Source organism: Varanus komodoensis, unplaced genomic scaffold (assembly GCF_004798865.1).
Source record: "Varanus komodoensis strain SLA01 unplaced genomic scaffold, ASM479886v1 scaffold9, whole genome shotgun sequence".
NCBI classification, from domain to species: Eukaryota; Metazoa; Chordata; class Lepidosauria; order Squamata; family Varanidae; genus Varanus; species Varanus komodoensis.
In genome coordinates, this window is record NW_025336598.1 from 9,967,002 (window position 1) to 9,986,963 (window position 19,962).

At 38.6% G+C, this 19,962-nt stretch overlaps 1 protein-coding gene across 4 annotated transcripts in view; it reads right to left on the minus strand.

Moving 5' to 3' along the window:
* TAPT1 (transmembrane anterior posterior transformation 1) overlaps positions 1-19,455 on the minus strand; it is an 82,277-nt gene extending 62,822 nt beyond the window's left edge. For 2 of the 4 annotated variants that reach the window (XM_044417704.1, XM_044417703.1), the window contains exon 1: positions 19,026-19,157. Coding sequence is in view for 2 of the 4 variants with exons in the window: in XM_044417701.1 (XP_044273636.1) it covers positions 19,026-19,455 (430 nt within the window). In the remaining 2 variants the exon portion in view is untranslated. Of the gene's footprint in view, positions 1-19,025 lie in introns of all 4 variants that reach the window. The other 2 variants (XM_044417701.1, XM_044417702.1) reach the window with 2 other exon arrangements.
* Positions 19,456-19,962: the final 507 nt, after the last annotated feature.

The window sequence follows — 19,962 nt, forward strand, 5'->3', positions numbered from 1 at the left end:
TAAATATAAAACAAATCAACATTCTAAATCAAAATACATTGTACTGCAGACTTCTTGGCACATATTCGTAATTAGTACAGTTCACCAGCTTTATAAACAGAAGCATGATAGAACTATTCTTTCAACAATCTATAAAATAGATTCTGGACAAAAATAAATTTTATAATTATTTTCTAAATGTATGTAGCACTGCAAAAACCAGTCACAAACCAACTTATACACAAAATTACAGAAATCTATAAATTAAAGACAGCCAATAAGGTGTAACACAGCATAAAAATGTTTTTAATAAATAAATAAAGGTTGGAATGTCAGACATGGATTTAGTAAATACAAGTTCTAGTCCCCACTCAGCCATGAAGGCCACTGGGTGGCTTTGACTCTGTTGCTGGTTCTCTGTCAAACCTACTTCATTGGTATGAGATGAGGATAAAATGGAGAAGAAAAAGTAGCAACTATATAAAAGGAAAAAACAGTATCAATTGAAACCATAATCAGAACAATAAAAACAGAACACTATAAAACCCTTAAAAACATTATAGGAAGTATTCCTATACCATCATCATGCACAGCCTACACCACAAAAAGGGTACACAACAGCTGGGCATTACTAAATGTCCAGGTAACTTGGAAAATAAATGGCTTATACACGTTGTTACAAAACATATTTTTGCTCATACATCTTGATAAATTGTTTTCTAATACACTAATGATAAGATGGGAAATCAGATTACAGTATCCCAAACATACACTCCTATTTTTCTAAATAGTACCACAGCATTGCAGCATTCCCTTAAGCTGGTTCCAACTTTTTTTTGGTAGACATGCTTACTTGCTGACAGAATTCTAGCAGCTCTTCTTCATATGGTATTTCTTCTTTCTCATCTTTATTCACTCTAATTTCAGCTCCAGGGAATAGCAATGTAAGTTTGAAAGCTATGCTCCCACATACTATTTGACAGTTTTAAGAGTGTAAATTTATGCCATTATGGGCAGAATTCTTGTACCCATCCTGTTTGAGGGCAATTTGGGCAACAGATCTACCACCATGTAAACAGAGTGCTGGACTAGATGGACCATTGTTCTGATTCAGCATTTCATTTCTTATATTCATAGTAAATGGGCAGTACTGGATAGCCAATGAACTGGGATCCTAGCTTTGAACATATGGGTCAGAGTTGGGAAATTACCTTCCAGACGCTGTTGGATTACAACTCTCATCATTCCTGACCACTGGCCATATTGTCTAGGGCTACAAGTTTCCCACAGTTAACTTGGAGTTTCAGAGATCATAAAGATTAATAGGAAATCCCTGCTAACACTTTTTATACTTGCTCAAGGAAATCGGTGACTGACTGAATCCACCAATAATCTAGACTTCCCTATTAATGCATCAACTTCCCTATTAATGCAGTCTTCACCAACCTGATACCTTCTGGATGTTTTGAACTACAACTCTTACAATTCTTGACCATTCCCCAAGCTGGATGGGGATCATAAGACCAGTCTATAGTCCTGTAATGGTACCAAGTTGGCGAAGGCTGCTTTACTGCATGTGATTTCTCACACTGTATTTCTTAATGCCAGCCTTGATACATCTCAGTGTCACAAACAATGGGGTATGCAGCAGGGACTGAACCACTGACAAGCTACACTTACATTGCTCCACCATGACCTGAGGACAGGGTGGATAAAAAACAATGATTAAAAATAATAAGGATTTTCAATTTTTAAATTGGATTTTATTTAAATCAGATTTTTAAATTTAAATTGGATTTCTTAATAAAATGCTTTTTGAGGAAAATTCTATCTAAAGATAGTTTTCTATTTAAGATACATTATAATCAAAAGGTTGCTCTTCATGAAATAGGGATTAGTTTTTAATTATGTAGCATGAGGTTGTATATTCATGCCAAGCTTAAATTTTCTGGTAAATTAATTCCATTTATCCATTCACAATGTCATGCTTTTCAAGAGGTTTGTGTAAAATTATAAGGCAATTTTTCTATCAAGAAGATATTATCACAGAGCTTGGTTTTACAGTTCTCAAAGCTGTGAATTTGTGTCTACAGAGATCAATGCCTTTTCATAGCAGAAATGTAATAAAATAAACATATATTTTATTTATTTATTTATTTATTTATTTATTTATTTATTCATTCATTCATTCACTCACTCACTCACTCACTCACTCACTCACTCACTCATTCAAAACATTTCTATGCCGCCCCCATTGCAACAAAGCCTCGGGGCAGCTCACAACTTCCATAAACACAAAAATACAATCAATAATTTAAAAACTGGTACCATCTCGGCTATATATTAAAATCTATAAATACAATAATAATAAATTAACAGTTAAAATAACTTTTAAATTAAAAAGGTCTTTGCCTGGCGCCGAAAAGCAAATAATGACAGTGCCAGGCGGACTTCTCTGGGGAGCGCATTCCATAGGTGGGGCACCACTGCAGAAAAGGCCCTCCTTCAGGTACTCACCCTCCTAATATCCTTCACGGAGGGTTCCCGGAGAAGGGCATCCACTACCGATCGTAGGGGGCGGGCGGGTATATGTGGACGCAGACGTTTCTTTAGATAACCTTTAGATATATAGACCTTATTCCCATTGTTCATTGCAAATCCATGTACACAGAATCAACCCCTTGCCTCTTGCGCTAAGTTTCAAAAATTTCAATGAACAGAAGTTCCAAAAATTTCAATGAACAGAAGAATACTGCCCTGAGTAGAATAGATCAGTACAAGAAACTAAGTGTGAGGTGGGAGGAGCAAGCAGTAAAAATGAAAGTGAGACATTTTGGCCGGAACACTTCACATGAAAAGATCCTTTGAATTACTTCGGATCTTTTTGTGTATAGCCTGAGATTTATCATATTATTCTTTCCCAGGAGGAAAAAACCTTTAATGGTAGCAGGCCATAAAAGAGGTCCAGTTATGGAATATTTTAATGAAGTTCCTCTACCTATGGATAAGGCAGGCATGCATGCAAATTATGTAGAAAACCATGATTTAAATCTAGTCTTACTGGTCTTTAAATCTAGCCTTACTGGTCACATGGAGATGGGTAGAGGCCTGTTCTCCCCTGCAGAGGAAGGCAGGACACGCTCCAATGGAGCAAAGCTCAGGGAGCCAAGGTTCCATTTGGATGCCAGGAAGCACTTCCTGACAGTTAGGACCCCGAGGGTGTGGAATGGGCTTCCACAAGAGGTTGTTGAGGCCCCATCGGTGCGGGTGTTCAAGGATAGGCTGGATGTCCATATGGTGGGCATGTCGTGAGCGGAGCCAGCTGGTGCCGGAGGTCAGACTAGATGGCCCGGGAGACCCCTTCTGACTCGCTCTGTTTTCTATGTTTCTATGTCTTTAAATCTAGTCTAGTCCACCCTGCCCTAGGAGCTGGAATGCATCGGCATTAGAATTTTGGATAGTCCTACTGGGAAAAAATATACTCAGGGCTGTAGATTACCTAGTACATTCCTCAAGCACAATTGCCAAGACCTTTATGCTCTTCTCATCCTGCCACTCAGGTTTGGCTTTAGGGGTCACCACTGTCGCAGACCTGCCAATGCCCATGCCTCAGGGCCAGGGCTGGGGTGGGGGGAGACAGAATAGGCAGAGAGAAGAGGAGCCGAAGAAATCAAGTAAGAGAGAAGGAAAATGGGAAAAGTACTAGGAATTAGGAGAACATAACAGGAGTAAGTAGCATACTCACAGGGTGCAGAATCATGCACACAGATACCAAATGACTAAGACTTTTCGGGGATTGGTCTTCAACCCTCCTGTTGCTGTTATTCTTTCATGCCTTTTGTGTTGTCTCCAATTTATGGTTACCCTATGAATGAATGCCTTCCAGAATGTCCTGTTCTTCACAGCCTTGCTCAGTTCTTGTAAACCATGGCTGTGGCTTCTTTTATGAAATCAATCCATCTCATAGTTGGACTTCTGCTTCTGCCACTGCCACTGCTTCCTCTTCCTTCAACTTTTCCTAACATTATTTGTTGTCTTTTTCAGTTAGCCTTGCCTTCTTATGGTGTGCCCAAGATATGACACAGCCTCAGTTTCTTCATGCTTGCTTTCCCTGGAAGCAAAGGACTGCCTTGATTTTTATCTAGAACTTGCTCTTCTTCCTGCTGGTCCAGGGTATTGACAAAGCTGTCCTCCAACAACATGTTTTGAATGCATCAATTTTCTTTCTGTCAAGCTTTCTTCATTTTTCAGTTTTCACGCCCATACAAACTTCTAGGGAATATGATAGTGTGAATGATTTTGGCCTTGGTCTCCAGCAAAATATTCTTATACCTGATTATCTTTTCTAGTTTCTTCATTGCTACCCTTCTAATTTCTTGGCTGCGGTCTCCTTTCAAATTGATGACTGAGCCAAGGTATGTAAACTCTTACACAATCTGAATTTCTTCACTGTTGACAATAAAGTGATGTAATTCTTCTGTAGTCCCTTCCCCCTGCCTCAGTGCTCAGCTTCAGTCCTGCTCTTGAACTTTCTTCTTTCACTTTCATCAGAAGTCATTTCAAGTCATTGCTGCCAGTAATATGGTATCATCTGCATATCTGAACTTAACAGTGAATCTTCCACTTTCACTCCTGTTTCCTCTGATCCTTATCCAGTTTTCCTTATGATGTACTCCACGTACAAGTTGAACAGATACAACAGAGATAAAATACACCAATGACTTTGCCTATAAGAAACCTTTCTGTTTCTCCATATTCTTCCTTTGCACAGGTTATGCATCAGGGCAATCGAGTGTTAAAGCACACCCATTTCTTTTAGGACCATCCACAGCTTCTTGTGATCCGCACAGTGAATGGCTTTGTTATAGTCTATAAAAGCATAGACTGGTATTCCTCTGAAATTCTTTGATGTGCTCCACTAGACAACATATATTTGCACAATGATCTTGATGGCCTCTTCCTTTTTGGAATCTAGAATTAATGTCAGGCATTTACCACATCAGATAGGGCAAAATTCTTTGTTGCAACACGTTGAACATCGCTTTGCCTACATGGGAAATTGGTGCAATGCTTCTATACTTGCTGCACTTCTTTGTTTATCCTTTCATGGGGATTAGAACATATATTAAATGTTTCACATTTGTGAACCATTGTTTTGTTTTCTATATTCATTGACATATTCTTGTTAGGATTTGGACTGATTCAGTTTCTGCAGCTTGGAATCATTCTATTGGTATCTTATCTACTCTGGATGTCTTATTCCTTCCAAGTGCTTTATAGCAACTTTCACTTCACTTTCTAATATTGCAGGCTGTTCCTCACAAAATTCCTTTTTGAAGGAGCTGGTCATCTATCTCTTTTATATAGTTCTTCTATATATCATTTCCATCTTCTCTTGTTTTTATTCTTGTCAAACAGTATGTTCCCCTGTTGGTCTTTCAACATGCCAAATATGTTTGCATTTCCATTTGATTTCTTCTGGAAGAGGTCACTTGTTTTCCTTGTTGTTATTCTCTTCTATTTCTTTGCACTGGTTGTTCTAATGGTTCTTTTTGTCTCTACTTGATAGTTTGCATTCAAAATTTTGACCCCATTTTGTCACCATTTGCTTTTGCTCTTGCCTGTCCTTCACAATTGTAAGAGTTCCTTCTGTTAGCCATCCAGGCTTTCTTTCCTACAGGAATTGTCTTTTTGCATTCTTCCCTAAGAATAACTCTAATTTCAGACCACACACTTTATATGTCTGCAGGAAGAAGCCAATTTAACAAGGTATTGCCAGAAAAAAGTAATTTAGGTAAATTAATCATGAGATTTGGGGAATCTAGCCCCACTTAACCCAGTATCTCCAGGTAAAATATACAATTATTTAAGGGATATTCAATTTTTGAGAATACACTTCTCAGAAACCAAAAGCAAACAGGTATCAAGAGATCAAGATGACCATCCGCCTTGCCACAGATAAAATGATATCAATCCCCCCTGCAACCTTGTTTCTTTCTGGTTCCCATCCACTGGAAGGATAATCTCAGTTCAATAACCAAAACCCAGCATCACTGCAGAGAGCCATTCCTAGTGGGGAAGACCTGCCTGCAACAAAGCCACCCCAGTTAATGCATTAGATAAGCTTCAGCTTCAGTGTGCATTGTCTTTCCACAATGAAGTGTCAACTGTGATTTACCTCTAGATGCAGGGGTAGTAGTGCCTGGTTATGTTAAGGCAATAGTTCACAAAGAAGACAAAGCTCACAGCACACTTGCTAACAGCAGCACCTTTCACTATTCCCTGTAACTGGAAGAAAGTTAATCCATATTCTATTCATGAATGGATCAATACAATATGGAACATGGTCTATGTGATACAATTCAGAATGATAGGAAGAGTTAATGAGGGAAGACTGCAGGATAATAAATTTATAGTAATATGAAGTGTGCTTCATATTGGAATAAAAGATGCAATAAATCCTTATTTGTTATCCTTTTTAATGATATAAACAAGGTGGGCTTTTTTAAAGAAAGGGTTCTACTTTCTGATTGCTTACAGTATTGCATGATTAAAATTTTTATTGGATATATGAACATTATGAGAATATTATGAAAATATCTAGATATTTATTAGATATATTATTTGGCAGATAAAATTAGCATTTTGCATAAGTATTCATCCTCCTTTTTCACATTTTGTTGTGTTACAACATGGAATTGAAATGGATTTAACTGACACTGTTATCACTTGCCATATATAAGATATTCAACAGCATGAAGGTTCAAAATATTGTTATTGTTAAATGTGAAATAAACAAAAAGAAACTAGTATTTGTTGCTCACCCCCGAGTGGAAATACTTTTGGCAGCAACTTTACCTGAATACTTCTTGAGTAAGTCTCTATCATTTTTTGCACATCTGGATCCTGTAATGTTTTCCTATTTTTTCTGGAAAAACTGCTTCAACTCTATCAGGTTGGATAAGGACCATGTGGTGAATAGAAAGTTTCAAGTTTTGACACATATTCTCAACTGAATTGCAATCTGAGCTTGGACTGGGTTCTAAGACGTTCAGGTTCTTGTTTTCAAATCACCCCAGTGTTAGTTTGGCTATGTGTTTAGGATTATTACCCTGCTATAAGGTGATGGCCTTGTATTTGGTTTCATCCATCTTGCCCCCAATCCTGACTGATTTCCTAGCCCCTGATGAGAAAAAGCATCTCCACAACATGATGCTGTCACCAAAATGCTTCATGGGGATGGTGTTATCAGGGCAGTAAGCACTGTTGTCATTATACTATACAATGCATTTTTCAGTAAGGTCGAAAATTTAATCAGACCAGAGAACCTTTTTCCTACATGTTTACTGCATCTCCCACATGCCCTTTTGCAAACTCCAAAGGGACTCTGATATGTATTTCCTTCAGGTATGGCTTTCTTGTTGCCACTTTTCTATAAAGCCCAATGTTGTGAAGTGTCTGGATGATAGTTATCCTATGAACAGTTTCTCCCACCTCAGACTGGATTTCTCCAGGTTCTTCCAAGTTAACACTTACCTCTTGGGTGCTTCCCTGACTAGTGTCTTCTTGTCACTGAGTTTAACAGCTTTCACTAGGCAGAGTTGCTCTTACGCGACATTCATTCTACTCTGTAATAATAGATTTAACTATACTCTGGGGGATGTTCATAGTTTTTCTACAACCGTGCCCTGATTAGTGAGTGCTTCTATTATTAGTTTTAATAGCTCACTGGTCTTCATGTTATTGTTTATTTAGATAGTCTCTCCATCAAACTTTGGGGCCTTCCAGTTTTTTAAAATGTGAGATCAGCTGGCACTGGGAATATAGGCAGAAGAACTCCATTCAGCACCTTCCAGAGGCAGTAGGTTGCATCAGAGTTTATTTAGGCATGTCACTTCAAAGGGGGTGAATACTTATGTGTATTTGTTTACTTACCTTTTGTGCTACAACAAACCTATTTTGCACCTTCACAGTATGGAATAATTTGTGTACATTGGGTGGTAACAATTCCAAAGAATTCATTTTAATTTCAGGTTGTAGCACGACAACTTCTGGAAAAGTCAAAAGAAGTGAATACATCTGCAAGGCACTATGGAAGTGTGTGTGCACATGTCTGAATGCCAATTTATATAAGTATTTTTTTGTATTCTATAAGCATTGCAGACAACAAACAGTTTTAAATATTGGCGCATCTAAAATGCTGTTTTTACTAACAAATATATACAGGTGACTCTGCAAGAAAGGTTGGCTGACAGTTGCACAAAAGCTTTCTTGACTGCACAGAACATTCCACAGTAGCAGCATATAAACAGAGAATGTACCAATGATTTCGTTCTGTATGAGCCACAAATGAGTTCCTATTTCTTCCTCCTTTCTGATACGGGAGTTAATTAATTACTTCCTATTTTATTTATTTATTTTTCAATTTATATCCTGCCTTTTTCCTACAAAGGGCTCAAGGCAGCTTACATCATTCTTCTCCTCCATCTTATCCCCACAACAACAACCCTGTGAGGTAGGTTGGGCTGAGAGTCTGTGACTAGCCCAAAGTCACCCAGTTGGCTCCACGGTTGAGCGGGGACTAGAACCCAGGTCGTCTGAGCCCCAGTCCCATGCTCTTAACCACTACATCACACTGGCTCTCTCAAATGATTTAAATCATCCTTTGTTTTTCATTGCATCTGCACCACCAAAATAGTTCTATTTGGATGATCCTCCAAAACATTGCTCAGGAACAAGCCAACAGCTCAAGCACTGCCTCGCCTCTCATGTAAAGTGCAATTTATTTCTTCTTATTTTAATCAAACCCAATTATTCTGAACCAACAAACTATAGTCTGAGTGGTTCTTCCAAGACAAAAACTAACAGGACCAAGGTTAAATACATGGTGAAATACACCCCACCCTATTTGCATACACAACTACCAAACATAAAAATTTGTTGCTTTTTCTGCTTTGCAATGACAAAAAGTTCTTTTTCTCCACATAGCACAACAAATGAAAATTCTTACCTTCAACGAGCTGTAGGTTTCCCTGCCTAGTGAGAAAGAGTGGGAGGGAGAATAGGGGAATGCCTGGTGGGCCAGATGGGGAACCTCCACAGGCTGGAATTTCCTTATGCCCTTTCCTTATAGTGCAGTAGCTCTTGTGGCCCAGTTATTTTAGTTGCCCTTTTCCAGTTTTGTAATGCTGAATTTAAGATACAAGAAACGGACAGCATCCCAAGTGATATCATACCAAAGATATGTATACAGACTCACAATATTGAAGCACAATTTATGATTCCCTTCCTAATCTCTTTAACATGGAATTTGTGCAGATGGGTATTACCACCTAGAAACATTTTTTCCTCTTCAGAGCTATTGTTCATATGTACATTTACTTAAAGCACATATGAATTCAATTTTCTTTAATAAAGTGACAGTCCTAGTTAACAGTTATGTTAGAATGTTTAATTCTATTGTGAGCTACCTAGAATTTATAGACAGGCAGGATAGTATTAAAAAAAATAAAGGAAGGTGAGTTCTTTGCTGTAGGGACATCAAGTGGCAGTTCACCATAAGTGAAGGATCGTTACTTTGCACAATTGCACATGCTGCCTGTCACAGACTGCAAAGCCAGGAACTTCTGTACACAACACAACATGCACAGAAAAATTACAGAGATGAGACTGCAAAGAAGATTTGTGTGAAATTTACCAACTTCATAAGCTTCATAATACTGGGGAAATCTGTAAGGTTTTATCAGTTTACTCATAACAATCATATTATCTTGGGAGACAGGAAGCTATTATCTTCAGTGCATGCATGCAGTTGCAACTATCATTATCCTTTCACTCTCTTTCCTGTTTCCTGCTTTTTCTTCTCACCATTTCAATTCTGCTTGTTTCGTTTCTGTTTATCTCAGAGTGTCACCCAACAACACAACAAAAACAACAGCTGTGGTGGTAATAAATGGCCAGTTTATGCCACATGTATTTTTAGTTGCTGCCATCATGTTTATGGGCACCCAGGAAAACAGGTGTCTGGTGGTTTTCCAGTATGTTCATGGCCATTTTACCATTAACTGCATTAGGATGGTAAAGTCTTGGATCCTCTGCTTGTGTGATCACAGGCATAATAAGAATATTAAGAAGAGTTTAAAATGTATCCATGTCTTAAATCACAAGTCTACAGCGAACGAACATTATAAGAACCATTTAAACCGTGTCCTTTTTGGCAGATACACTGAAGATTTAAGCATATACTTAATAATTTAAATTGTATAGGCTACAAATGATGTTTAAAAAGACATGAATTATACAGGTAACTATGACAGAGAGCCAGGCTTAGCTGCAACTTTATTTGCATATTCTCCAGGGTTGGTGCTGTGTAATAAATTAGCTTCTCAGCAAGCAAACTTTTCTTCCAAAGCCAAGAACTTAATTTCTCACTCCTTATTTTATTTAACTAAATATTCTCATTTCTAAAAGAATGCTGTTAGTATGCATTACTGTGAACTGGCAGCAAGGATAGAAACATAACCAATTTTGAATCCTATTATCATTATTAGATATTGCATTTATATCTCACCCTTTTCCTCTTGTGAGAAATCTTGATTCACATAAAACGCTGACCAATGATTTATTCAGGTCACCAAACTATAAGGTAACCAGGTGAATCATGTTATACTGATACAGGGAATTCTAAGACAAACGTAAGGACAAATGCAACCTAATAAAGTTCCTTTATGGTATGCTAAAGCCTCTAGTACCCTAAATCCTATGTACACTTAATAAGTCTCATCAGACGTAGGATTTACTGCTAAGTGAACATATTCAGGATTATGCTATACAGCAGTAATTTGAAAGAGCTGCACAAGAATTATCTGATATATTAATGCCTCAAATAATTTAAAAGTTTACAAAAGTAGCTACTTACAGAACTGCACTATGGTTTATGCATAAGCTATGTAAACACAGAAGAAATGATTGGTTAAGTAAACAATTAGCTTGTTTAACTATATTTGTATCCCACCTTTCCTACAAGAATTCAGGGCAAAGTATATAAACATAGATTAATAATGATTCTTAGAGATTACACTCTATAATACAGGTCAAAAATATCATGATTTGCTTTTCTTCATGGTGAATCTTTATATTTGCATTGCCAAAAAGGCAACTGCATTCAGATGTCTTGTTTTCCATTCCCCAAACAATAGCTGGAGAATGAAAAGTTATGGGCTTGTGCCTTCCCTTCAACCCCAGTTTCCTCCTCAGTTTAATGGAATACATTCCAATCTGATCAAACTTCAGTTTGCTGGTTCAGATATATATCCAGTTTCCCAGTTACAAATGTCTGAGTTAAGAACAACTCCTATTTCAAACAAGTGAATTTGGAAGTCCCACCATGAGTGCCAGACGGCAAAGGAAGGAAGGAAGGAGAGAAATGGAAGGAGGAGGGGAAAAGTGGCAAATGGTGAAGTCAGAACTAGTTCCCTGGCCAAACTACAACAGCCAATATTCAAGCCAGTGTGTTTTGGATTCCATGGAATTAGTGTTGCCTTCTGTAACTTTGTACAGTACTTGGTTTGTAACCATGCCTCCAAAGCATAAATGCAATGCAAGTACAGGTGATGCACTGAAGAAGAAGAAAAAAAAAACCCCAATCACACCCAAAACTGAAGTGGAAATAATAAAGCAGTCAGGGAAAGGTAAGACATCATTTGTCACTGGGAAAGCATTAGGCATTGGTCATTCAACAACTGGATTTGCTCTCTCTCTTTCAGTACCTGTAGTTACTCTACCCGTAGTTATTATTATCATTATTAAAATGCTGCATTGAGTGTAAGATGTTTTAGTGTATATGGAAGTGCTTCTTAAGATGTTTAAATGCTTTTTTTATAACATAAAAAAACTTACATACAAATTCAACTTAAAGATGATCTCAGGAACAGAACTCACTCTCGATCCAGGGACCAGACATCATGACAGTTTGATCAAACTAGTACATGCTCTATTTTTATGAAGCCAAGCAGGTTATATTGAGGAATGTGCCACTCAAAGGTTTAACTGAACTCAGAAGAATGTAGAGCAAATTGGTTGCTTATTTCAAATAAATGCAAAAGTTCTCATAATGCCAACCTGTAGTTAAACAATGATTTGTTGCTCTACCCAGGATTTAACCAGCATCATTAGTTTCTCAATAGCTGAGGTATTTGGTTCTCTTCCTTTGTCTACTCCATCCTTGCATTCCAAATGCATTTACAGCACTGCACTACTGTCATGTATTTCAGCTGGATTTTTTTTATCATTCTTACTTGATATATCTGTATTCTGGCAAAACAATCCATGAACTTAGTACAGTTCTATGTTTACATGTAATGACAAGTCTAGGTTTAAACAATCAACTATCACTTCTTTTCCTGTGTTGTCTTTGGTTATTGAACCATTTTTTGTTAGTGTGGCTGGGTTCACACATCACAAGAGCTCCAGATTCAACAATCCATGGGCTACAGGAACCACGAGTTGGCATTATGTGAACCTCAATTTGTTTTGCTGACAGCTAAATTATTCTTAACTAGTTTCAAAAACAGCGAAAGGAAATTACTGTTTTCAGTGTCAAAACACTTTAATTAATTTGCTAGAAATCACAGCCAAAACAACCAGCTACAATACTATAAATATTAACCCCACAATCCTATGCCTATCGTACAGCTCAGCTGGAACTCTTGTCCACTTCAGCTACAAAAGGAAAAATCCTCTCCCAGGCCTTCCCCCAAAGGGTTTTTTTATTGGTTTGTTTGCTTGTTTTACTGTGGTAGAGGGTGGAAACGAACACTTGACAATTAGCTAATTTATAAAAGGTAACATTCTTTTTGAAAACAAGTAATATACACCTAAAAGAAAGGTTTTAAAATAATGCTTTATATGCCCCCTCACTCACTCAAAAAGGTTTCTAAAATTACATAATAACTATTTCAAGTAATCTATAGCAGTATGCTAATATGGTTGTTGTATAATATTTGCATGTAGTACAATTTTCAGATCATGACTCCTGATTCCGGTCCCTCCAATTCTGCAGCATGCAAAACAAAACAAAACCCAAAACAACAACAACAACAACACCTGGTCTATATTTGGAAGTCTAGATGCTTAATTAAGAAACAAGCTAGGACATGAAAGAATAGCTGCATTTCCTTCTGAAAATCTTGACCTCTCTGTAGAAATTCATGCTGATTTTTCAAAATAAGTTTAGACGAATAAATTATTGATCTTTCAGAAACTAGTTCTGATTCATGGAAAATGGCAGTATTCAAAGATAAATTATTGGTTGGAATGATTAGTAAAGTTTTTGTAATGCAATTTTATTAACAGTTACTCAAAATACAAAATAAGCTATCTTGGTCCTTATGAAATACTTCTGTTTCATAGTATGATCAGTATTAAGTATGATCAGGCCATACCTTTGTAAGGACCAAACAGAATGTACAAAATTGTAAGCAATCATCGGAATCCTCCAGAACATACTTACTGTATGTTTTTACAGTAAACTGTATTTATTTACTTACTGTACTCTTTATTTACTATATTTATGAATTAAGCCTGTAAGAGGATACCAGATTTGGGGGGGGGGGGTTAAGGATGGAGGCAGTTTAGAAAAGAGATGGTTACTTGTAGTCATGACACTGCCTCTTCTGATAAACACAGAGCTGTACCATTTTTTAACAGGCTTAGCAACCAAGCCTGTTAACCAACCAATTCCTTTCTCCTTAGGAGTTTCTTAAAGGAAATAAACTTGAACTTGCCAACTTGGATAATCTACAAGTTAGTCTAATGGTAAGAAGTGTCCCAGGTCTTCCTGCAGGATACAGAACAGGAATATCTGACTGTTTGGCTTCTCAGGGGTGAGACATGTTGGGCAGCTTTCTTTCAAGGACTGCCCAAGGCATTTCCCCTGCAAGAAAGTGGACATAGAGGCTGGTGGTTTGGATGCATGGAGGGGAAGGTATCTTTGGCTGCGGAGATGAGGATAGGATAGGGGATTTTTGAGCAGTTTCTAGGATGATTTCTAACCTCCTCTCCAGTTTCAAAAGGAAGGAAGGTGCCTTATTGATCATCACATTTGCCACATAACAGTAGCTCACTCACCAAAGCAATTCAAACTCTAGCAGCCTGGAAGAACATGGGTTTCAGGTTTATGTATTGTTCCTTCTGTTCCATTTCCAAGCCCAGAAAATAAGCACTTTAAAAAATTATTATACTGTTGATGGTTTCAGTGTATTCAATGTGCGTCTACTATGAATCACATTCATTTCAATTGATCCACTCTAAACGGGACTAATACTAGCCTTTCACATTGCAAATTTCATTTCTAGCATGGGTATATTTGTAATTATTGTTTCATTAAAACAAAGGCTACTCTACTTTTCAGCACAACTGAAATTCAGCACAATTATATTTACCTAAATATAGGTACATATAATTTTATGAGCTATGTTATACACTGTACATCCTATATTCTTAAAGTAGAGCATATTCTTGTTCTTAGGTGTCTAAATACTGCATATATTTCCATTTTTCTAAAATATTTCCACACCAACCTCTGCACACAGAAATAAACAATTGCGCATATATATTTTACATGTTATACTTTCTGGTAGAAGTATTTCCCCCTAAGTTCTTTTGTAAAGATAAAAGATATACCAGCATAATACCACCCTACTGGGGAATCTGGGCCAAAACAGTACCATTGCAGAACCAAACTATGTATTAACAGGGATTAGCTTGGTCAAGTTGTTGGCAACTTGGGAGAGAAGTGGAACTTACTGGGAATGTTATGGTTTGAATCCTAAGAATGGAAAGAAAGTCAAAGAAAGTAAGTATCTTGTTACCTTCTTCCCTTACTGAGCTCTCCAGAGGAAAGAGAAGATCATCTTGAAAAATATGGAATGAACCACAAGGAATTAGCTCTGTATGCATCTAACTGACCACTCTGTGAAGATGGAGATATGCTTGTATATTGTGCCTCCACATACAAGCAAAGCTCCACGCACACAACCCACCATGCACAGCAGCCTTTCTTAACTACCGCCAAGCTATTCAAACGGTCCTCTGACCCTCAAGTGAGTATACAGGGAGAGCGATTGAGGGGGGGGATGGGGAATAGGAAGGTTTCTTTTCTATTAATGGTTATTAAAATTCAATAATCCTATGCTTGTTCAGGAACCATTCCCAACCTTGACAGCTACAAAGAGAAATATCATTAATCAAAACACCCACTAAAATTCCCAGTGATACATTCTCTCTCCACATCCACTGCCCTCACATCCACCCCTCATTGCTCACCCCTTCCTTACAGCTACCTTGCCTCAGGGTATTTGACACACAAACACCCACCAAGAACCATAACTATACTCCTGTTGGACTCTGTCTATGTCAACACAAGGCAACAAACGATTGCATGAAGTAAAAATATCAATTGCTGTTAAGTTACTCCTCCTACTGCAATTATGGAAAATTGCATTGGCTTAATAATACTCCTTTATCCAAGAGGTGTCCCAACATGTTTCCACTGTGTAAAAGAGGACATTGGCTGGCTCTTGTGAGGAAACTGTCATCATGCTACACCATTAATCGTGGTGCCATTATCAGAGATATGTGAGAATGGGCATGAATGTTACTACTTTAGCCTTTTTCCTATTTTTGTGCTGTTGACATAGCTCAATACATTTGCGGCTACATCATCATACTGACACTTAAGGGGGTCTAACTATGATTTTAAATAAGCAAATTATAAATTTGCAGACCACTAGACGACCTAAGCATTTCTTTCTATTTGACTAGACAGTATATACATTTCTCAACATGCCAAATTACCAATGATATGACTTAAATATTAGTACCATTTCATACATACGCAAAAAAAAAGTGTGAACCTTGTGACATAACTCAAGAATGCTATAGAACTTCTGAATGACAGCTTAGCAACATTACCAAAGGAATTCTACCAAAGGTTTTTCGGCGCCAGGCTAAGACCTTTTTATTTAAAACTTATTTTAATTGCTAAATTATTGTATTAATTAGTATTTTAAAATTTTTAGCTGAGAATGCACCGGGGGTTTTTAAATGTTGTTGATGTTGTTTTCTTCTTTTAATTGCTATATTATTATTAATTATGTATGTTTTATGTATTCTTTGTGAGCCGCCCCGAGGCTTTGTTGCGATGGGGGTGGCATAGAAATGTTTTAAATAAATAAATAAATTCTATTTGTCAGGGTATGAAAATCTAAAAATATAAGAACCATCTTCCAGGTTCAGACCTTATCCAATCCCCTGCCATGCTTTATTTCCCTCTTTTCCATTGATGAAATATGAACAATAACTTCTGGGGTAGAATACATTTCTCATACTTGCATGCTGGGTTATGTCTGAGGAACAGAATGTTTTGGACCCTATGGAGCCAAACTTCCCCTAAGTTGCCCACAATGCACCTCCCATTCTGCCTTTTTTGCCTCTAAAATTATCATAGTTCTCAAGCTGGAGAGGCAAATGGTTCAGAAGTTTTTATGGGACTGGGAGGGGTATCAATAACTGCAATCCTGTGCAAACAATGAATTAAAAATATGACTAAACTAATAAGTTCTAATTCCAATAAGGACTACCATATTTTTCCGTGTATAAGATGTTACCATTTCTTAAAAACATTTACTTAAAAATGGAGATGTGTCTTACACATGAAGGGCCAAGGGGAGAACCACGGGCACGCTGGGAGGGGGGAGACTGGTGTGATTGTGCTTGCGTGGGGCAGGTGGCGAGCGCGGGTGGGGCGGCGGTGAAGCAGCACACATGGGGGGGCGAAATGGTGGGTGGTGGCGAGGCAGCGCATGCACGTGCGTGCGGCAGCTGCTTGCTCGCTGGAGATGGGTAGGAAAAGTGGGGGGCATCCTATTCATGGGGGTATCTTATAGACGGAAAAATAAGGTATATGCAGGTGTTAGAAAAGTTGTTTCCATTTGTCAGCATGTTGCAATAAACAGAGACCTGCATGCTGCATTTGAAACCTTAAAAAAAGTGTGTGTGTGTGGGGGGGAGATAGTGCAACATTTAAAAATGACATTTTTTTTCTATTCAAGCATCCAACTATTCATTCATCCTACAAGCAAGCCAAAATATACTGTCAGTTCAACCATGTATTTGCCCAATAGCAATTTTAACAGCATTTGTTTTCTCACATGAAACATTCCTAGCATTTCCAGTGACAGAAAAAATTGGAAACAAATAATGTAAGAAAAACATGAAAGAACAATGCTGCTGTTTCCATTTAAGCAACCTGTTACTCTGTCATTTCAGATTATGCTACCATCTGACGAACATTATAGCATTTAACAGTTATTGCCAATAAAAAATATAACCATATTGAGCTCATTTCCCTTACAATTTTCCTGATATAAACCTCAACAAAGGGCTTTTAAAAACCCTCCATGTTTCAAGAGTTACACCTCCAGAATGGTATATAGAGAAGGAAGGAAGTTTCAGTAACTACTAAGATGTACCCTAGGAGAAATGATAAATCTTAGCACAAGATAAAATTAGACATGACAACTATCATTTTCAAATTGTGCACCCAAGCATGTACCTGTGTGTGTGTACACAGACTTCTACATGTTAAGACACCACAATATGAGGGTGCACACACCCTCATAGTGACAAATCCAATCTCAGGAATAAATTTAGTAGCTATTAGGACTAATATTATTTGAAGTTGTGTAGCTGTCTCCACATGTGTAGTTCATGTTTTACATGTATGTCTAGGAATGGACAATAACACCATCCCAATCTATATACAATATCACTCTATTTTGAAGACTTGTAGAGTCTCTAGGCTAATTTTTTCAACCTGGATGCCTAAAATAGATCCCCCAAAATAACTAACTGCTTTTGCTGACATGCCTAATAACAAACTTAAAGAGGAAAACACTATGGACCATAACTTGTGCATACTAAGAAAGTGACTAACTTAACAAGACTTAAGAGCTATTAAATCGCACAAAAGCATCAACCTTCATGCTTGCAAAACTGAGTTGCTCCAAACTTGACCGTACCCACATCTACAAACAAACTTGGAAAAGCCAATTGGTTAGGCAAGGCTTTTCTGTTATGAGACAGAGAGAGAAACTCTCCAAACATTTGACTTCAGTCAGAAAGGTTGTACAGATCCAAATATCTAGGACTGCCAGATTTCGCTAATTCACATACAATACTTCTTAATTCAAAAAGTACACACACTCAAGGAACAGGTTACCCCCTCCACTTTTCTGTTGCACTTTTGATTTCAAAAACAGCAAAACAAACTTGAGAGGAGGTAACTTTCTGTTCTGGTTTCCCCCTCACTCACTCCACACACATTCTTTCTTATGCCTAGCTCAGAAGTCATCACCACTTAAATCCTCTCAATCTACTACCCACCCAGTTCCGTATTTCTATGGAGAAATAAAAAGGACTACTTGAAGTTCATGCCACCAAAAAAATCATCTCCATGAACCAGTCCTGGCAGCTGTTTTCAATGCCAAACCTCAACTCACCTTATAACAAGTGAACAGATTAAAGTACCACTGAGTAGGCACAGAATATGCTTCCCACCAAGAATTCTCCCACAAATTAGGGATTAAGGTCTAGGAATAAGAAGACTTCATAATTATAAGTCTTTCCAAATAGATTCTAGCCTGACTGCACCTTTTAGTTTCTTATCTAGATGTTAAACACTTTATTTCTTCTTTCCTCACTTCAAGAAAGGACAGAACACTCTATTGGCTCGACGTAAAGTAAGGAAAAAGCATTCAGCACAGGCTCGGGGACATTGTAGCCTATTCTTGCTCTGAGCAAAATAAACATTGCACATCCTCAGGTGCACTTTTGCCTTACTCTGTTGACCTACCATGAACGACAGAACAGTACTCTCTGCTCGTGGGCAGTTTTGCCTTTACCCACCTTTCCAGGGTCATGCAACTGGCACTGTATAAATTAAGCTTTGCTCTGCCAGTCCCACCCGGGTGCCTCCCTCATCTCACCTGAGGGTCCACTGCGCTTCTGTTGCCTGTGGGGATCGCTTTCGTAGAAACCCAGAGTTTCGGTTCTCTGGTGTTGCCCGGGATTGGGTGAAGGTGGGGTCGAGGGAGAAGGTGTCAAACGTGCAGGCGACGGGTGAGGAGACCGAGATTCTCCGCTCGTGAAGCTACTCCGCCGCTGTCCGCTGTCTGGCTGCAGTAACGAGTGTTCCGGGGCGCTCCGTCGCCCCCCATCCCCGCCTCCCGGGGCGGCGGCATCGGCGACGCCCGCCATCTTCACGCGAGCGACTGCCACAAACTCCGTTCCTCGTTGCTGCTGAGGGAAGCCGCTGCCTCCGTTTCCCCGGAGTACGTCATCGCCGCGCGACAAAGAGCGCACCAGCCGGGCCCACCTCTCCAGCGCGCGGGAGCGGCGAGCGGTCCTGGCGGCCATCTTGACAGAGGCAGAAGGGGCATTGCCATAGCAACCTTCCCTCCCTATTGCGGCCTACTCCACTTTCTCCTCCCATTTCCTTCTACACCCAACCCCAGAGCGCTCAGCCACCCGAGGGAGGAACGAAATAAAGAAAAAAGCCAAGCCCGGCCTTCTTGGCAAGATTTTAGTTCAGTCGGATGAGCAGAAAGCAGCATTTTAACCTTTTTCAGCAACCACCTTTAACATGCTTTCAACTTTTTTTTTTTACTTTTAGCATCGCCATACTTCACCTTTTAAAACGGGTGCAATTTCCGGCTGCAGCATATATAGAATAACTGTATGTGCTCCCATATATTTAGGAGTAAAAAGCCACATGGAACTTAGTGAAACTTTTCTCCAGAATTAAACAGGGATAAATTGCAGGAGTTACTTCGTAAAGGAGACTGCGGACGGTGCTAGAAGGTGGGCATCAGCATCATGGACGGAGCGGATTAGCATATTCCCTCTCCAGTTGACATGAGAAAT